The 19743-nt window shown below is 34.7% G+C and overlaps 1 protein-coding gene across 5 annotated transcripts in view; it reads left to right on the top strand.

Annotated features, from left to right (window-relative positions):
• LOC138332897 (sodium/potassium/calcium exchanger 2-like) overlaps nt 1-19743 on the top strand; it is an 87233-nt gene that overhangs the window by 44693 nt on the left and 22797 nt on the right. For 4 of the 5 annotated variants that reach the window (XM_069280909.1, XM_069280910.1, XM_069280911.1 and 1 more), the window contains 3 exons: nt 5292-6286; nt 14429-14534; nt 19573-19587. In XM_069280909.1, coding sequence (XP_069137010.1) covers nt 5489-6286; nt 14429-14534; nt 19573-19587 — 919 coding nt within the window. In that variant the 5' untranslated portion in view covers nt 5292-5488. The remainder of the gene's footprint in view (nt 1-5291; nt 6287-14428; nt 14535-19572; nt 19588-19743) is intronic. The other variant, XM_069280913.1, reaches the window with a different exon arrangement.

Here is a 19743-nt window from a genome sequence, read left to right as displayed (position 1 = left end):
ATTTTTATTTCATTTTCGGAAAATAGGAGCGGGAAATCCGACGAACGAGACATCAAATTGTCTATAATTCGGAATTGCCTAACAATTTAAATCTTTAACTGCATATTCCTGACTCATGATCGAATCAGGATTTTGTTAGGACTTAATTGTCAAATTTCATAACTGATAAATTTAGGTCCTATTAACAGCCAGGGTTACTTAAGGACAGCTAAAAAAATATTTTTTTAATATTTTTGGAGCACAAATGAAAATAGTAAATAAAACAAAAGTCAATGGCTGTTCATTGGAATTAATTATGATTTAGAATCCACATGTTGGATAGGATTGTGCAGAAGAGCTTATTATAAGGACTCTGCTGAAGGTCAGAGGTCAGATGGAAGCGTGCTATAATGACAGATTCTCCTAATAACCCCTCTAATCTCTCAGCATAAAACTTTCTCCTGAATATCACTATTTGATTAGTAGTCAATGGCATTAGTCTTGAAGGTGAAATGTGAAAACCTAGTAAATGTTTGGTAACTTGATCGGTTGCGCAGGGATAATTAATAATTGTCAATTTTGAAAAAAAATGATAATTTTAACAAAAATTGGTCATAATAGGACAGAGATGGTGGTGGAGCTTTAACTTTGTGGCTTTATTTCCACTTTGGCTGACAGAGATAATGATGGTGACATAACACCCAGACAAGATTCCATTTCCACAGAGCGGATCTTTTTGATTTCAGATTGATCACAGGTCTCATACTAGGCCAGATCAATGACTATCAAACCATGGACTAGTTGATTTTCCATTGATTGTCAATTGTCACTAGTCGATCAATGTTTTCATCGTGTTAGGTTTTCAAAGGGATGATTTGTGACAGCGTAAAGCGTTTCCATGACTTTGAGAGATGTGATGTATAAACACAGAGAAGATTGATTATCGTCTCGCCATAACATTGTAAAGAAGCTGGAATCTTTAGAGGATTCACTTTGTATACTGTTGTCCGCTGGTTGTTTAGACTTGAAGATGCTGTCATGGTCAGGTAGATATTAATATATTAACCATCTGCTTTCTAGCCGTTACTTAAATCTTCTCTGATGCTCATTTGTATGCAACGTTGGTAATTCAATCAAAAAAGGTTAAAAGATAGTTACTGAAAGGTGACGTGATGGTATTACTCTACGGATTAAGTTTCGTCACAGGTGATTGACCAGTTAATTATGTATTCTGGCCTGGAGCCACTAATATGTAGTTAGTTTGTATCTCTCTCCCAGAAACTTGTGTTTAATCAATAGGCATTGTCACACAACCATGTGTTTATTTATATTGGCTACATTTTACAATTATAATATATTATACCTATACGCCCAGGCTTTATTGGCAGGCCAGCTATACTGTCATCACATTATAGTCAGTGACATACTGCCCAAACCAACTAACTGCATGCTCATGTTAATATATTGATCAGCTAATGCAGAGTCAATCTGCTCACAATTAGTGGGTTGTTGTAGATGTTTGTAGATCTATGTGAATGTGCCAAGTGTTGGACTGTTTTCATGGCTTTTGTCATAGCGGGTAACACAACTGATGTTTATGTCTGACACCAATGGTTTGTAGTGTGCATGGCCATCCTTTTGTGTTCTACACAGACCTCTAACACTCAGTGTCAATACAGAAAGGCTACCAGTATTCACCTTCATGGTAAGTGTCACAACCACCTTGTATCCAAACGGTTAATCAAGCAATGACGAAATTCTATTTAGAGACTGTATGTGGCCGACGTCAGGTGTACATGGAGATATATGGAGAATATATTACATTTTCAAGTAAGAGTCCAATTTGTTATATCGAAAAAATATATTACATTTTCAGGAAAGAGTCCAATTAGTTATGTCGAAAATATATTACATTTTGGTAATAACCCTGTTAGTAATGTGGAGATGTATGGAATATATATTACATTTTTGTAATAACCCTGTTAGTAATATGGAGATGTATCAAGAATATATTACATTTTGGTAATAACCCTGTTAGTAATGTGGAGATGTATAGAGAATATATTACATTTTGGTAATAACCCTGTTAGTAATGTGGAGATGTATGGAGAATATATTACATTTTGGTAATAACCCTGTTATTAATGTGGAGATGTATAGAGAATATGTTATATTTTGGTAATAATTCTGTTATTAATGTGGAGATGTATAGAGAATATGTTATATTTTGGTAATAATTCTGTTAGTAATGTGGCGATGTATGGAGAATATACATGTATTACATTTTGGTAATAATCCTGTTAGTAATGAATTTGTTCTCATGTCAGGTTCATTTAACCTTTTAACAATTCAGAACTAAATAATATATATTTGCGGGTGATTGGTGAATAATGAAATATGTGGTTTGCTGTTATAACAGTTGATTTCAATACATGTATATGTGATCAAACCTTAGTCATCATCATGCTTGAATTGAAGCTACTTATCACTTCATTCTTATCATGAAATATGCTTAAAAGGAACTTTGTTGTGATCATTTTTCCTGTGTTTAAAATATAAAGTTGAACTTGGTTATGATTTGGAGTATTTAGCAGTACTTTTACTTGGATATACAGTGTTGGTGTAAAGTTTGGTCAAGACTACCAAAATAAATTCAGTCTGAGAGTTCAAATAAGTTTGAATTATTGAGATTCAATTGAAAATTAAATACATTCAACTATCATCTCACATAGAAAATATCAAAAAGTAAATACTAAACTAGTAAACTATAGTGAGAGATTAATTGTAGTATACAACACTGTGTTTGAGGTATATATCGAGGATTATAGAAATCTGATCACAGGTATTTACAGTCACCTTTGGGTTTCAGATTAGGTGTAAGTTCAATCCTCTAAATCCATGTAATTTTGTAATTCTTTATTGTCAGTATTGAGCTCTGATTTTCTATGTTTTATATTTCGTCAAGAAAGCGTTTATTTTTTAAGCATTTGTAAAATGCAATTTGTTACTTGAAATTTCTGAAATGTAAATTTGGTATGAAATTAAAAGTCATTAGATTGTAGAAAAATTTTTTAAACATATTTATAAAGAGACAAACTAATACATGAAAATCTGCTGTAACCAAATATGGATACTGGGAAGCATTTATTATTAGATATCTGATTAAAAAGATGATTTAATAGTCAGTGTTTTATGTTGATCCATTGATATAAACTTAAACTCTGTGGTCTGAAATAAGGGGGCGGATGATGTTATGGATACAAGTTCATTTATGGAAGCATAAATAAGTTTAATGAAGTGTCAATATTTATCCGTGATGGTCTCCATAGAGATGCTGGTCTAATTAATGCCGTTTTATTGATGTAGTTGGCTCCAACTATAGATTGAATACACTGGGTTACCTGATCAGGTATAAAGAATTCAAGGTAGGCAGTGCCATAACAAGAACTGGAAACTTCATTTCCATGTGTCCTCAATTTCTTCACACTTTAAAACTTTCAGGTTGGTTAATGTTTTTATCAGGTCTATGTATGTATTAAATGAAACTTATAAGATAAACAATGAATCACAGCAAGAGAATTATTGATCAACATCATTTCTCTAGCTTTCATGTTTACTTTGACATTATAGACTTACATACAAATTTTTAATTCAAAATTTAATATCATATTGTTCTGATGATCTTAAGAATTGTGACAAAATAGGCTAACTACTTGGCTCTATTATTAATGTTACAATTAATTTGCTAGCAAAGTAGTGCAATGCAAAGCAATTCATATATAATATATATGCATTGATTGGCCAATAAAAGATGAAACAAATATCAAATTTATTAGGTATTAGGTCTAAGTAAGAATTTTAATAAATTGAAATGAAAAATTTCTGTTTATTCTGCGTTTTAATTGCTTTTAGAATAAAAATCGTAATTCTACTTTGAATTCACAATAGATTTCAAGGCTAATAAGACGATAATTTGAGTCACATTGGATTTGTTAAACGTACAAGTTGTATGTCTGTACAACAGATATTGTTCACAAATCTCTATGGAGGTTATAACAATGTTATAGTATTACAGCTGTATACCTGTGGTAAACAGGCAGGTCAATGTTATAGTATTACAGCTGTATACCTGTGGTAAACAGGCAGGTTAAATCACCATGTTTCAGTATTAGTGTATTTATGGGACTCGGGTAACGTTAATCCATGTCCTGAATTTAGACCTACTGGACTTAAGGATAGTGGGATTATCAGATATATATCAGTTACTTTTCGTATATTGATTCAACTTAAAAGATTAAGTTAAAGTGAACATATTTCTCCATCATGTAAAATTTGGCACCGAAGATAGATTAATCTGTCGTTTAACAGACGGCATTGACGGTATTGTGGTATACACATGGGTAAAGCGGCGTATAAATGCCCATTGTCTAGTCATAACAATAGGTACAATTAGCCATTAGGGAATCCACAGCCCTATATATACCAGTTGGCTGATGTATGTATATATCTACGATAACTGGAGGTTAAACAAATGAATTAGCCTTGGTATTTTGTAAAAGGTAAAATCTGTCAATAGATATTATTGACTATGCTGACGTATGTATAACTATGTGTGCTTAACCAAATATTTGGCCGTCATTAGCAACATACAATGAATCTCTACTGCAGGTAAATAGGCTGCAGGTATGATTTCATAATACAATATCTCCTCTGTCTTAAACCCTGATATCTTTATTATAAATTGTTTAAATAACTATATTTATCCATTTTATACGTTATTTCATACATGATGTGACGTACATATGTAGTTCCCAATTTAGGTAAGATTTGTTTGCTCAGTCTGAGTTCAAATTTTGAGATTTCATTGTGGGATTGTTAAGCTTTCCCAGTTCACCTTAATATTACAGAATTGTGACTAGGTAATTTGAATGTAATAACAGCCATAGAAAATATAATGCTTTGGGCTTATGTAATTGTGATTAAATAATTTCCGTCAGGTGGTTGTCATAATGCCTTATCCAGTGATACGTCTATGATATGTTTTATTTTTGTTCAATAGTTGAAAATTCCATTCTGACATCTTGTGAAGAAATGAAGTATTACACATAGAGGTACACCTATTACACAATACAGCTAATGTAAATGCATATATATAATAATATTCTGTTATGTATTAACCGTATCCTGCTGTAAAAACGGGTAAAATTTTTAAAAAAATCTTGTTTCATAAAATCTCATAAAATGAACACTATTAAAGTATTTTGTGTTTGATAAACCCTGATTGATGAATGCTGATGATTTATGTGTTTCAGATGTGTATGTGATGCTCAAGTGCCTAGCATAGGAATGGATTCCTTATGTCAAGCTGTGCTGGAGACTACTTACCCACCAAAGGACTTGCTGTCTTGGATGAATTTAGATGTGAGCCCTCCCTAATCTAAAGATACTAAAAAGGGTTAAAGCACATGTACAATTTTGATACTTGAAAGATATTTCAACATCTTCCACAATGAATATAAGACGATTGCTAAGGAAACGCTTCCGGGGTGTACGGCTTTTGGTTTTATTAGGCGTGTTTTTCATCGGTTACCTTGGATTACTGATAACGGTGAATATTGCACCAAATAAAGAGGATGGCAGCTCCGTTCTCATGCAACTTAATGAAGGCAATAAAGTCTATAAGTCAAGGAAACTACAAGCAACGAACACCAGCACCTCGGATTCAGATTCCTTATACCCGCCTGAAAGATTCTCAGATGAGCAGTTGTCACATGGAGCGGTGACACTTCATGTTGTCGGCATGATTTATATGTTTGTGGCTCTAGCTATTGTCTGTGATGAATTTTTTGTACCTTCCTTAGGCTGTATAACAGATAGATTAAAAATTTCTGAAGATGTAGCAGGAGCGACGTTCATGGCAGCGGGAGGAAGTGCTCCGGAGCTGTTCACCAGCTTAATCGGTGTGTTTCTGTCTAAAAGTAACGTCGGAATTGGCACCATAGTGGGATCTGCTGTGTTTAACATTCTATTTGTGATTGGTATGTGTGCACTGTTCAGTAAGGATGTGCTGACACTAACTTGGTGGCCATTGTTCAGAGATGTCACTTTCTACAGTATAGATCTCATCTTGTTGATTGTTTTCTTTCTCGACGGACTCATACATTGGTGGGAAGCACTTATTTTGCTCTGTGGATATTTTGCATATGTTACTTTCATGAAATTTAATGAAAAAATTGAAACTTTTGTGAAGTCTAAATTACGAAAAGGATCAGGAAAAGTAGGAAGTGCCAGTCACCTTTTAACAGAGGTATGTATCTTTTATTTTTATTTGTTTGTTTTCACATTATTCATTTAGTCTTTTCCACCATTTTTATAAACAAAAAGTTCAGGAATGAGAGAAAAAAAAAATCGTTGGGGAATTAGAGAAAAAAAATTATTGGGATTTCTACAGCCCCATTGCATGATCATGAAAGGCGACTTAATCTGGGATGTTTATCTTGTGGATCCAGCAATATGTTTTGATCTAGATAGCCATGAGGATTCAGATCCCAGATTTTGTCAACTCATTTGATCATGCAATGGGACAGCAGGCACAATTATATCCTACTTTCAGTATTTTCCATCTTCTCTTTTTTCTGAACATTTCTGCTCTAATGAATATTTAATTAATTGGGACTTAAACAATGAGACCTTCAATTTTCAGCCATTGACATTTGGCCTCTGAAACAACCATGAGCCCAGAAAAAATATGATGTATCATAAAATATGTACAACTGACCCTAAGACATCTTACTTCCATGATTGCCTAACCGTTGACGACAACAGTGATGAACTCGCCGCGCAACTTGCGAGATACCTATTGCATACTGGGCTACAATATAATGCTAGACGCGAGTTGATTGGGTAGTAGGCATTTCTAATATCGTGTGATATGTGTGACTCACATGTGATAGATCTATTCTGAACTCATCGGGTATTGCCGTATTCATAGGACTGCAGGGTTGCAGGTGATAGCGAGAGAAGTAAAAGATGGCTGCTCAAAGCGAAAACTTCATCAAATCACTGGATCCTGGCTTCCTTGCTTTTAAAGAAGAGCTATTAAGTTGTGCGGTTACAAGCGAAGAGACATTGAGGTTTTTACTCCCACGCGAGGTAAGGGATATGGCCATCCCTGAAGTGTACAAAATAACAAACGCCAGAGAGCAAAAGCAAAATGAAATCCGAAGCACTAAGCCCTATGTTGGTACACCAAACACATTCTAAAACTCCAAACACAGTGCAAATGAAGGAATGTAACATCGGAAACACTAGATTTTCTGCATATACTAGATCTAATGACAGTGACTCCCGTTAGTGTAAGATTTTACACATGTTTTTCTTATCAAGGCAAATTCCTCTGGCATTAAGGAGCAACCGCCTATTATATGATGGTCCAACAAAGGCGGATACACTCCACAATGGATTAATGGGTTTAGTATACTACATGGCATTTAGCAATTAACACTAATATTAATACAAATTAACTACATATTGCCTATCAAACTCTGGCAGATTTAACGGCTCATCGCGAGAACTTTGTCTTATAAACTCTGCCCACTCGTTCTATCGCCTGGAGTCGGGTAGGCTTTGTAAACTCCTCCCCTCCAGACGATTGACAGAACCACTCGACCAGTCAATAATATCTGTTGCTCAACTTACTGAGGTATTACATCAGTAATTTTGTCAACGGGTAGGCAATCACGGCAGTAATACAAAATATTTACTACTGAAAAATGGCCAAAAATGATACCCATCCTTTGTTGTTCTGCATCTGGATGAAATTCAGATAAATTGTCAAGTTAATTGACGCGAAAATTGGTATATTTAGGTATGCCACATCACAGCAACATTATGAAAAATTCTATGTCGCCATGTAATGAAATCTATTCTGATTCATCAAAATCTATTTCCTACCAAATAAAAATTCCAAGGATGGTACAGTAAAACACGCTTACAACAAATTCATGGTTATAACATAGTGATTTCATTCCCGTGTGCAATGTGTATATAACGAACTATGCTTATAACAAAGTGATTTTGTTGGTCCCCAGAGGTTCATTATAACCATGCTTCACTGTAAACCAATTTAACTCATGAAGGTATTGCTCATAATTAACATTTCTTAGTTCTGGCATAATTCTTGTCTCAGTGTAAGTTTTTTCTGTTTTCTTGAACATTAGAAACCAAACAGATGCATAATATGTATTCACGATGTAGGCTTACTAGAGGTTTGTACAAGTTGAGAAACATATCTTTATCTATGAAGAGGAAAGTTTTGGATACAAGGCTGATGATTCTGCTCTCTTTATGTTCATGTGATCTGTAAATTTCAAGTTGTTGTCAAAGTCTACACCTAGGTCTTTTTCAGACTTGCAAAAATGTGCTTTCTGAATTAGTGTGTTTCGTTGCTCTCTGGAATTGAGTAGACATGGTCAAATGTGTTCTTTCCTAGATGGAATTGCATTAATTTGTATTTTTGATGCTGTGAAACAGCATTCTTAGGTACGCTCGGCGAGCCTGTGCACATCTAAACAATAAAACCACTCTGCGATGAAAATTAAATGTTGTTTTGTTCATTTTACATATTACTTGATAGTATGATTAAATCGAACCTTAGTATTCAAAACCACAAAAATTATTTGTACATACATATGAACTATAGATGGTATGAATTAAGTGTTCAGTTGGGACTCTATGATTTATGTATCCCTACACGTCATGTATGGTCCCAAAAATCACAAAAAACGCCTTCCTCGATGTCTTCCTCTGCAGCAGACTTTCGGTCGATTTTGGATTGTGTATGTCTATTTCAATTTTACGTAATTCATGCTACTGATCGATTAATGTAATGAAATGTTAGGAAGACAATTGCAAAAGAAAGTTCCTATAACGGTTATAGAGTTTTTTAATTTGGTTGCATTGACGAACTATATCTGGTGATATCATTGCAGAGTAAAAGTTAATAGGTCACTGGGAGTTGTGTCTTTTGTTTATCAACAACTGCGTTATATTGAAAGGGAAAAAGTACAAAATTTATCAACATAAACTTACAAAATATAATGATAATATAGATCTGTATATGTACGAGCAACTAAAAGTGACAAATGAAGTAATATTGTCGTGTAATGTACGAAGACTTGCTGAAGTCTGATGCATTGCATCTAGTTTTCTTGACGTTATCGTTCTTATAAATTAAAAAGAAATTTGAGTGTTATACTTATAAGTAACCAAATAATGAACCTTTTATTTGGCTTAAATATCTGGCCATGATTTATTATCATTCAAAAGTCGGCAAAGCAAAAATCACGATAATATGTTCTTCACGATAATATGTCGCCAACCAGTTACTGCGTCTTTCGAAGACTTGCTTAAGTCCGATGCATTACATGAAGTTTTTGTGATATTACCGACTAGCGTTCTTGTGAAGAGACATTGATGAAATTGATAATTTTAGTAATTAATAAAGAATCATAAAAAATGATACTCAGATTCTGACCGGTTTTATTGGTGTTGAAATCATTATTTCAGAAATAATTTAAACTTTTCAATATAAAATTTACTTCTGGAAAATGAGTTATTCAACGTATTGTTCTTGAATCAACTTTAAATATCATAAAATAAATACGATATACCGTAAATATATTTTGTTTAACTCCCTTATTTAACACTGTACACTTAGTATACTAAATTCAAAATTTAAATGCAAAACCAATTTCTTTATTCCTTTGTTTGAGTCCTTCATTCACAGCATCTATGAGTGGCCTTGGCACTTTGATTCATAATTTAATATGATATTCATGACTTGAACCTGACCTTCACTCAAAGTACATTAGCCAAATATGGTAAAATCTTAAATAACCCCAGAACTTTTTATGTCTATACCAGAGATGGAACCCTTGCTGGCTAGATATAACCACTACATAACCCGATCAAATGGACCTTTAGTATGCCTGAATGAGGGTGTCCCAAGTTTTGCCAATTCACAGCCTCATCTGGATGTATATAGATAGGTATGCTGCCTTTGTGAAATAGTACCAACATTGGCCATAGACAAGTAGTGGCTTGAGCAGATTTTATAGTCATAAGAAGTTCTCCTTTGGTAACAATTTTTCGGAAGTAATGAAGAAGAAATTTTCTGAGTGACAATTAACCAAAAGGATAGCCAGGAGCATGTGATAGGAAATGACATCAGTCTATCTACAATAAATCTGCCCAAAATATCCCTCATGTTATTCTCAAGATTGTAATGAAACAGACGTGGACCATGATATATTTCATGTTATTAACCCTTGTTCATGTACGGCACAGAGGGTTAGGTGACCTGAGGCAACTCCATCGGTATTTATAACAATTACTGTGAGGTGTGTAAATCAAACTGCTGATATTGGCCTGGACAGAAATGCAGAAGAGAGTTTTGAGGAAACTGCAGCATCCATGGAAACCCTGTTACCGTATTTGACAAAATAAGTGCCCATGGCCTAGTTTCATGAATTTTCCTTAACTTTAAGAAATCCCTGAACTTCAAATTCTCCATAGGAAAGCATTACAGATTTTAAGGTAGGCTCCTTAACTTAATTTTTCCTTAACTTTTGTAATGTTTTCCTATGGGGAATTTTAAGTCAAGGAATTCCTTAAAGGTACGGAATGTTCGTGAAACTGGGCCCAGGGTGCTTTAGATACTTGAAAAAAAGGAGGTGCACTTAATAGGACCAAATTTGGACTAAAATTTCACAAAAAATTTCCACCAAGTAAACTGTAATTCAATTTGCAAATGAAAGTAAATAATGAAATTAATCATTTTCATATTCCCAGTCTGAATTTAATCTGTGGTAAGTGAAATTGAGGCTTTAAAAGGGGGAAGGGGCGTTTATAGGGACATTATAGGGCACTTGTTGGGTTGAATATTGTACCCACATGATTGCCTAATCACATCTGATCTGGATTTCTGTGTGAATTAAAGGAAAGTGGGAAATGAAATCCCAGTCGTCTGTGAATAAAGGAAAGTTTAAGGATAGTTAGAATGAAGCCACAGTTGTCTGACCACTGTGCCACCTAGTCACCCAAGGCCAGTTGTAATCTCTGTCTAGAGGTCAAAGTTCCCAATTTCCAACCTTTCATCTGTCATCATGTTTTTGTTGTTCTTTTGATTTGCTGGGATTATAGAGCTCTGAGAGCATACGTCAAACGACTATGCTACGATCACCATTTGATGTACTAATTAACAGGTGTTGAGAGCAAATGTGTCACTATGTCAGAATCTGTCATGTTTTTCTATGTGTAGCATAAAACAGTCTTGAGAACCTTGCCATAAACATATCTATATCTATAATTGACTTACTAGTCATCTGATGTAATTGTGGTAGAAACAGGTTACACAGCTAATGGGTTTTAAATATAAATATATGGAATTTCTTTCATTTGTAGAATCTTTAGTCATTCGTAATATTTAAAAAAAAAAAAAAAAAAAAAAAAAAATATCCATGCAACAACCACTCATTGTGCAACATCTATGTATGATAAGCGCCAACATAGATTCTAACATTAAAATCTTGCCAATCTTGTAAAATTGATCAGTGTTCACTAGTTGATCAAGGCATTAGAAATTCTTCAATGTTACAATAGATAAATATATAGATTGATGACAGATCAGGTTCTGTACTATATAACCCTCATGTACCAGTAAGCTGCCTGTTTTCATTGTACAGCTCTGCATGTTTATGCTATGAATATGAAAATGGAGGCATTTTGTTTCTTACCATGGCAACAAGTCAGAATATTTTGCTGATCTTGATAAACCCAAGGACATGATTGCCACACCAAAGTGCCATTATACATAATTAATACCATAACAGCCTTGCCGTGAGTTGACAAAATCGCACTAGACATCCTTGGATAAAAGAAACAAATTTTGTTTGATGAAATGGAATATTTTAATTTTGCTGTTTTTGGTAAGATTTCTTGTTGAAGGACAGTTGTTATTTGACTGTAAAGTAATAAGGTGAGAGGACATTGTACAGATGACCTTATATTTATTAGTTATTGATTTCTGTCCTGTCTGCTGGCCTTATTAGTCCATGTGACTTAATGTAATTGTAAGCTTCTCATACACATTGTTTGTCATTTGATAGTTTTATCCTGTAAACAGATTCACGTAAACCACAAGAACAAAATTATGGATTCTGAGTATTTATCCTGAAGTAAAATGATAGTATTTAAATGTCGTGTAAATGATTATGACCTATTTTAGAAGTGATATTGTTCATACAAATATGATATATATGATCCATATAATATGAAATGTGACTGCAATTCAAGCAGATTCAGCTGTAAAATCTATTGAACACCATTGGTTGTAGACGGAAAATAATGCAGTAAATTCTGTACACCCATGGAAAGGGTGTGCCTATTTAGTACTGTAGCCATCTCATCCAATGCCATCCTCCTGTTGTGTCCTAGACCACTACAGACTTTTCTCCTAGTTGTTCTATTTAAAACAAGATGTGGCCACCATGACTTGGAACATATTGTTAGGACCTAGAACATTTAGGTAACACAACAACAACATCTGGTAAAGATCAACATTTGTGTCGATGTTCAGAAAGATGTTGACGTCACATGTATAATTAAATGGTCATTAAGCATGTTTCATTTTATGTGAATGTCATGATCAATATAGTGTAACAGAAGCTATCCTAAAACAGTGTACATTTTATAATAGAATTTTAAATAGTTATTCAATGATTCAGATGTGTCATTGGAACAAGGTCACGATAAATGTCAGCATTCAAATCATTCCTTATTATATTTCAGCATGTTCATTGTAAGACTCTGCTTACAGTCACAACATATACAATCAACACAAGAATTCAGTATATATAGTGCTTTTGTTTGGTTTGTTTGGTTAAAGTCATATCGACAATCAGGGTCATTTAAGGACATGGCAAGTTAAGAGGTGGTGGGAAGCTGGAGCAAGGCCACCACTTGACCACATGTAGCTAGTGCAAGAAAACCACCCTTAATTTACCATACATGTATAGATGTAACAAGTCAATCATAGTTGAGTTCTCTCACTGTAATACATACTGAAATGTGGTGTAATTTGTTTAGATCAAAAGTCAGCTTTGCTTGAATGTGCTGTGATGTTTAGATCAAAAGTCAGCTGTGCTGAAATGTGGTGTAATATGTTTAGATAAAAAGTCAGCTTTGCTTGAATGTGCTGTGATGTTTAGATCAAAAGTCAGCTTTGCTGAAATATGGTGTGATGTTTAGATCAAAAGTCAGCTTTCTTGAAATGTGGTGTGATGTTTAGATAAAAAGTCAGCTTTGCTGAAATGTGGTGTGATGTTTAGATCAAAAGTCAGCTTTGCTTGAATGTGCTGTGATGTTTAGATCAAAAGTCAGCTTTGCTGAAATGTGCTGTGATGTTTAGATCAAAAGTCAGCTTTGCTGAAATGTGCTGTGATGTTTAGATCAAAAGTCAGCTTTGCTGAAATGTGGTGTGGTGTTTAGATCAAAAGTCAGCTTTGCGTGAATGTGCTGTGATGTTTAGATCAAAAGTCAGCTTTGCTGAAATGTGCTGTGATGTTTAGATCAAAAGTCAGCTTTGCTTGAATGTGCTGTGATGTTTAGATCAAAAGTCAGCTTTGCTGAAATGTGGTGTAATATGTTTAGATAAAAAGTCAGCTTTGCTGAAATATGGTGTGATTTTAAGATCAAAAGTGATCAGCTTTCTTGAAATGTGGTGTGGTGTTTAGATCAAAAGTCAGCTTTGCTGAAATGTGCTGTGATGATTAGATCAAAAGTCAGCTTTGCTGAAATATGGTGTGATGTTAAGATCAAAAGTCAGCTTTCTTGAAATGTGGTGTGGTGTTTAGATCAAAAGTCAGCTTTGCTGAAATATGGTGTGATGTTTAGATCAAAAGTCAGCTTTGCTTGAAATGTGGTGTGATGTTAAGATCAAAAGTCAGCTTTGCTGAAATATGGTGTGATGTTTAGATCAAAAGTCAGCTTTCTTGAAATGTAGTGTGGGGTTTAGATCAAAAGTCAGCTTTGCTGAAATGTGGTGTGATGTTTAGATCAAAAGTCAGCTTTGCTGAAATGTGGTGTGATGTTAAAATCAAAAGACAGCTTTGCTGAAATATTGTGTGATGTTTAGATCAAAAGTCAACTTGACATATATTGTGATGAGATGATACAATGAAGACATACATATATAATATCTTGTAATAAACCACTTCTGTAGATACAGAACTCCAAAAATGATGTATCGATAACAAACTAAAGTACAGTTTGCTTCATTGTGTTTTGGTATAACTTGTGCTATTTACCTATTTTGTATCAACTTAAGAGCAAACATTTGTAATATTTGTATCAGGTTGTTATTGTACCTGGAAACTTTTTATGATTTCAGAAAACTCCACGATCCATGAGTCTGTCTATTTTACACTCTGGTGGTAACCGCTACAGACATGGCATTCTGGATCTCATGATACACTCTATAGATCCTCTACAAAATGGTAAGTTATTGTTGATTACATGATATGTTGTACAGCACCTTTACTTCAGTGAGAAACGATGACCACCATTATATATTTTGAAAGTTTGAAACATATTTTTAGTTATATTTAGTTTGTACTTGGAATGACGGTGCTAACGTTTTATACATCAAACTTATGATGACATTGGCAGTATATAAAATGTTCACTAATTAGCTGTTGTAGTTTAATAATTTTATAAAAACCTGTGTAACTCCTACAAAGAAACTACTGTCAAACCTGTGTATAAAGGACACCCATAGGACAAGGCTAAAGTGTCCTTTATAGAGAGTTGTCCTTTATATAGAGGTCAGTGTTTTGACGAGTTATGTCCCCTGAGAGGTACGTTCAACCTAAGCAATCTTTCCATACACAAATACATGTATTTGTCTCATTTTCTTTTCATTTGGTTCATTTTAGAATAAATGAATAGTAACATAATTACTATTTAAAGGAATATGTACAGTATATTTATATTTTTCATTTCAATCAAATCAGAAAAAATGAATCTGAAACAATTATTTGATAAATTGTATACAATGTATATATCACCGGATCGTTTCTTGGTGTTCTGGCCTTTTTTTTTATTGCATGGTGATTATATATCTGTAGTACTGAGTCTATAAATCCAGTTCTAATAGTTTTATTATCCCCCGCCCAACGAAGTTTGGGGATATACAAATGGGTTTTCGTTGGGCGGGGGATATACAAATGGGTTTTCGTTGGACGGGGGATATATACAAATGGGTTCCGTCCGTTCGTCCGTCCGTACGAATGGTTTCTGGAGCCCAACTCTAAAACCAGTGATATTTCCACGAAACTTCATACACACATTGGTCTTATGGTCTAGTAGTGCCTTTTGCTATTTTTAGGTTTTCATTTTTTGCTTTTTTTTCCGTAACCATGGAAACATTGCTGAAAATATCATATTTTTGTACAACGTTCATTTCCGCAGCATAACTGGAAAACCGGTTGAGATATATGCACGGAACTCCATAGGCACTTTAGTCTTATGGTCTAGTAGTGCCTTTTGCTATTTTAAGGTTTTCACTTTTTGTACTTTTTTCTGTAACCATAGAAACATTGCTGAAAATATCATATTTTTGGTTCATTTCCGGAGCATAACTCTAAAACCAGCAGAGATATTTCCACGAAACTTCATAGACACATTCTTTTTATGGTCTAGTAGTACCTTTTGCTATTTTTAGGTTTTCATTTTTTGCACTTTTTCCGTTACCATGGAAACATTGCTGAAAATATCATGGTAAATGGTAAATGTTACTTTGCAAAACTCCACCCATCTTTGTGTATATAGTCTAATATAAATGTCAAGGCTGTATACCTGATTCAACAATTGCAGCCCCGCTCTACTTGAATTATACTCCATCTTTCTTTAGCTCAACTTCCTTTTTCCTGTTTTTTTTTTTCCATACACATAAGTCTCCACAATCAAACTTACTTCAGCTTTGATATCTCCATTGGCGGGGGATCTGAATGACTATGTCCTTGTTCTTCTTTTTGTTGGTATATCATTATTACAGTTCAGGTTTTATCTCATACTTCAATTTCATACTCACTTCCTTCCTCATCACCACTACCTGGGGAATTATTATTCTCTGTTCATTCTGTCTCTGTCACTCTGTCATTCTGACCTGATGTTCTGCTCTCTTCTCCCTGACCTGTTCTCACTGATCTGATGTTCTGTCTCCTATCTCTCTCCCTATATCTTTTCTTTTCATATTATATCTGTCCTTACTCTATTTATCTAAATTCTCAAATTCTATTGGTTAATTACATCTTTAGGAGGTGTGGCTACATTTCACTTCACAAGTCTTCTGATGACCCTACTGTCCTGTCTCAGGACCAAGATTACATGTACACTGAATTATTCTAAATGAACCTTGCATCCTCACACTATTGTCCATAGACACCTCACAGACACTTTCTCACACTCCTGACCCCTTTGAGTCCTAATGACCCTATGTGTGGTCCTGGTCATCTAAATAACAGACACTTTCTCACACTCCTGACCCCTTTGAGTCCTAATGACCCTATGTGTGGTCCTGGTCATCTAAATAACAGACACTTTCTCACACTCCTGACCCCTTTGAGTCCTAATGACCCTATGTGTGGTCCTGGTCATCTAAATAACAGACACTTTCTCACACTCCTGACCCCTGTCCTAATGACCCTATGTGTGGTCCTGGTCATCTAAATAACAGACACTTTCTCACACTCCTGACCCCTGTCCTAATGACCCTATGTGTGGTCCTGGTCATCTAAACTGCTATAACAATTAACTATAGCCTATATCAATTCTAATTACTCTCTCTCTAGCATCCTCACACTATTGTCCATAGACACCTCACAGACACTTTCTCACACTCCTGACCCCTTTGAGTCCTAATGACCCTATGTGTGGTCCTGGTCATCTAAATAACAGACACTTTCTCACACTCCTGACCCCTGTCCTAATGACCCTATGTGTGGTCCTGGTCATCTAAACTGCTATAACAATTAACTATAGCCTATATCAATTCTAATTACTCTCTCTCTAGCATCCTCACACTATTGTCCATAGACACCTCACAGACACTTTCTCACACTCCTGACCCCTTTGAGTCCTAATGACCCTATGTGTGGTCCTGGTCATCTAAACTGCTATAACAATTAACTATAGCCTATATCAATTTTAATTGCTCTCTCTCTAGCATCCTCACCATTCCATCCATAGACACCTCACAGACACTTTCTCACACCTCCTGACCCCTTTGAGTCCTAATGACCCTATGTGTGGTCCTGGTCATCTAAATAACAGACACTTTCTCACACTCCTGACCCCTTTGAGTCCTAATGACCCTATGTGTGGTCCTGGTCATCTAAACTGCTATAACAATTAACTATAGCCTATATCAATTCTAATTACTCTCTCTCTAGCATCCTCACACTATTGTCCATAGACACCTCACAGACACTTTCTCACACTCCTGACCCCTTTGAGTCCTAATGACCCTATGTGTGGTCCTGGTCATCTAAATAACAGACACTTTCTCACACTCCTGACCCCTTTGAGTCCTAATGACCCTATGTGTGGTCCTGGTCATCTAAATAACAGACACTTTCTCACACTCCTGACCCCTTTGAGTCCTAATGACCCTATGTGTGGTCCTGGTCATCTAAACTGCTATAACAATTAACTATAGCCTATATCAATTCTAATTGCTCTCTCTCTAGTTTCCCAATCTTTCTCACAAGCCACATTTTTCAACTGTCATCTATACATGTATCTGTGTTTTTCTTATTCACTTTCAGCTTCATACTGCATATGAAATAAAAAAAAAAGCAAGGTTATTCAGGACAAATAATTTATTAACATCTTCAGATATATAAAAAAAAACTCTTCCATATGAATTAATACACACAATTGCACATTATCACAGTTTCTATACAGTCTCTCTTCAAAGTCTCTTAAAACTTTTGGTAATTTGGTAACATCTGCTTTTCTCTTCAAGATGCCATTGATCTGTGTCCGTCCAACTCCAAATTTCTCTGCCACAGCTCTAATACTCATGCCTTTCTCAGACAATCTGTAAAACCAAACAAACAACACATTATTACAACATCAAGCACACAAAAATCATTTTGATTCATTTAGCAAATTGGTAAATTATTTTGTATTGTAAGGTTACAGCCATATTTAAAATAAAAAAAACCTCAAATTCTATGAAGAAGAAAAAAATATAAAATTCAATTAAATGCATTACAAAAAATATTTATCGCATATTAATTTGGGCTGATTAGCCTCATGATTAATAGAGATTTTCTTTCATTTTATTTATTTAGTGAATTGGCCAATTATTTTTGATTGAATGATTTGTTTAATTTAACATTATTTCTGCACTTTAATTAAGACAGATTAACCTATGATCAATTTCTGTAAACCTTCCTAATAACGTCTACACATTGTTCTAAGGACAGAGCCTTTCGTGAAGGTTTTGAACAAGCCATAATATCGTCTGTGTTTGTAAAATCCCAAATAAAAAGTTGCACAAAATGAGAAAATCGGTGTTTGGGCTCGTTCAAAAACTTCCATTTGGGGTTGACAATATCTTGGAAGATTCCATCTTTTCACCACTCATTGGTCCGTACATGTAATTGTTCTATACACATTGTTAATGAGCCGAGTAAAGTGTCCACGCTGCCGTGAATCTCTCTTATTTCAGACAAAACAATTTTTCACACCCAACGAGTCCCGAAGGTGTATTCCAACATAGATATAATGCAAACCCCAGAGTGTTACGAAAGGTGACGTAAGGGAAATAACTCTAATTGACTAACGCAGAAGAACATTGGCGATATGGCTTCCTTTGTTGTTTTACCGATGCACAGGTTCAAAATAAGATGTTCGCTGTTTGTATTATAGAATATTTACTGTCTTCGGGTTAAATTTAAGTGTCCACTTTCTTCGTATAAAGTGTCCGCTTTACACATTCAATTCATACACTGATTTTCATTTAAAAACAATGTCCTTTGTGTCCACTATACTGTATATTTATGAAGTCTAACTTCTACTGAATGCTTATGGTTTTTTTCGAGTGAAAGTACCGACATTCGGAAAAGTTATTTATGTCTGTTATATGGAAATCTAGTGTCCGCTGTCAGCATTGAGGAGGTGTCCGCTATATACATGACATTTATATAGTGATTTTTGTTGGGGATTCCTAGCACTGTCCGTTATGGACAGGTGTCCGCTATGTAGAGGTGTCCGCTATTGCAGGTTTGACTGTACATAATTTTAACTTTGAGCGATAAATCAAATATATCAATGCCAAAATATTCCTATTTGTTTCTACCGAAGAACATCAAAAGGGATAAATTCATGATATGCTAATTAGACTGTTCTTTGTTTGGCCAGTTATAGATGCAGAAGAATTATTTATGTCAGTCTGTTAAACCAAGATCTTAGATGTCTTGGTTAAAAAATGTTAACATGAATTTCTCTTTTCTCTTCATATGCCAGTGCTTAAATCAAGATGTAAGGAAACTCTGTTATACACTTTAGTTTTAAATTTAAATGATGTTCATTCTGTGTTCTGAAAACAGCTTTGCAGTTGAAGATACAAGTGTGTTTGATATTGACACCAATAATGATAGATTTTCTTGAAAAAAGATTTTATTTAGTCTTTCAGTG

This window comes from Argopecten irradians, chromosome 10 (assembly GCF_041381155.1).
Source record: "Argopecten irradians isolate NY chromosome 10, Ai_NY, whole genome shotgun sequence".
Taxonomy (NCBI): Eukaryota; Metazoa; Mollusca; class Bivalvia; order Pectinida; family Pectinidae; genus Argopecten; species Argopecten irradians.
Note: the sequence above shows the minus strand (reverse complement) of the source record. Positions and strands in the feature narration are given on the sequence as shown.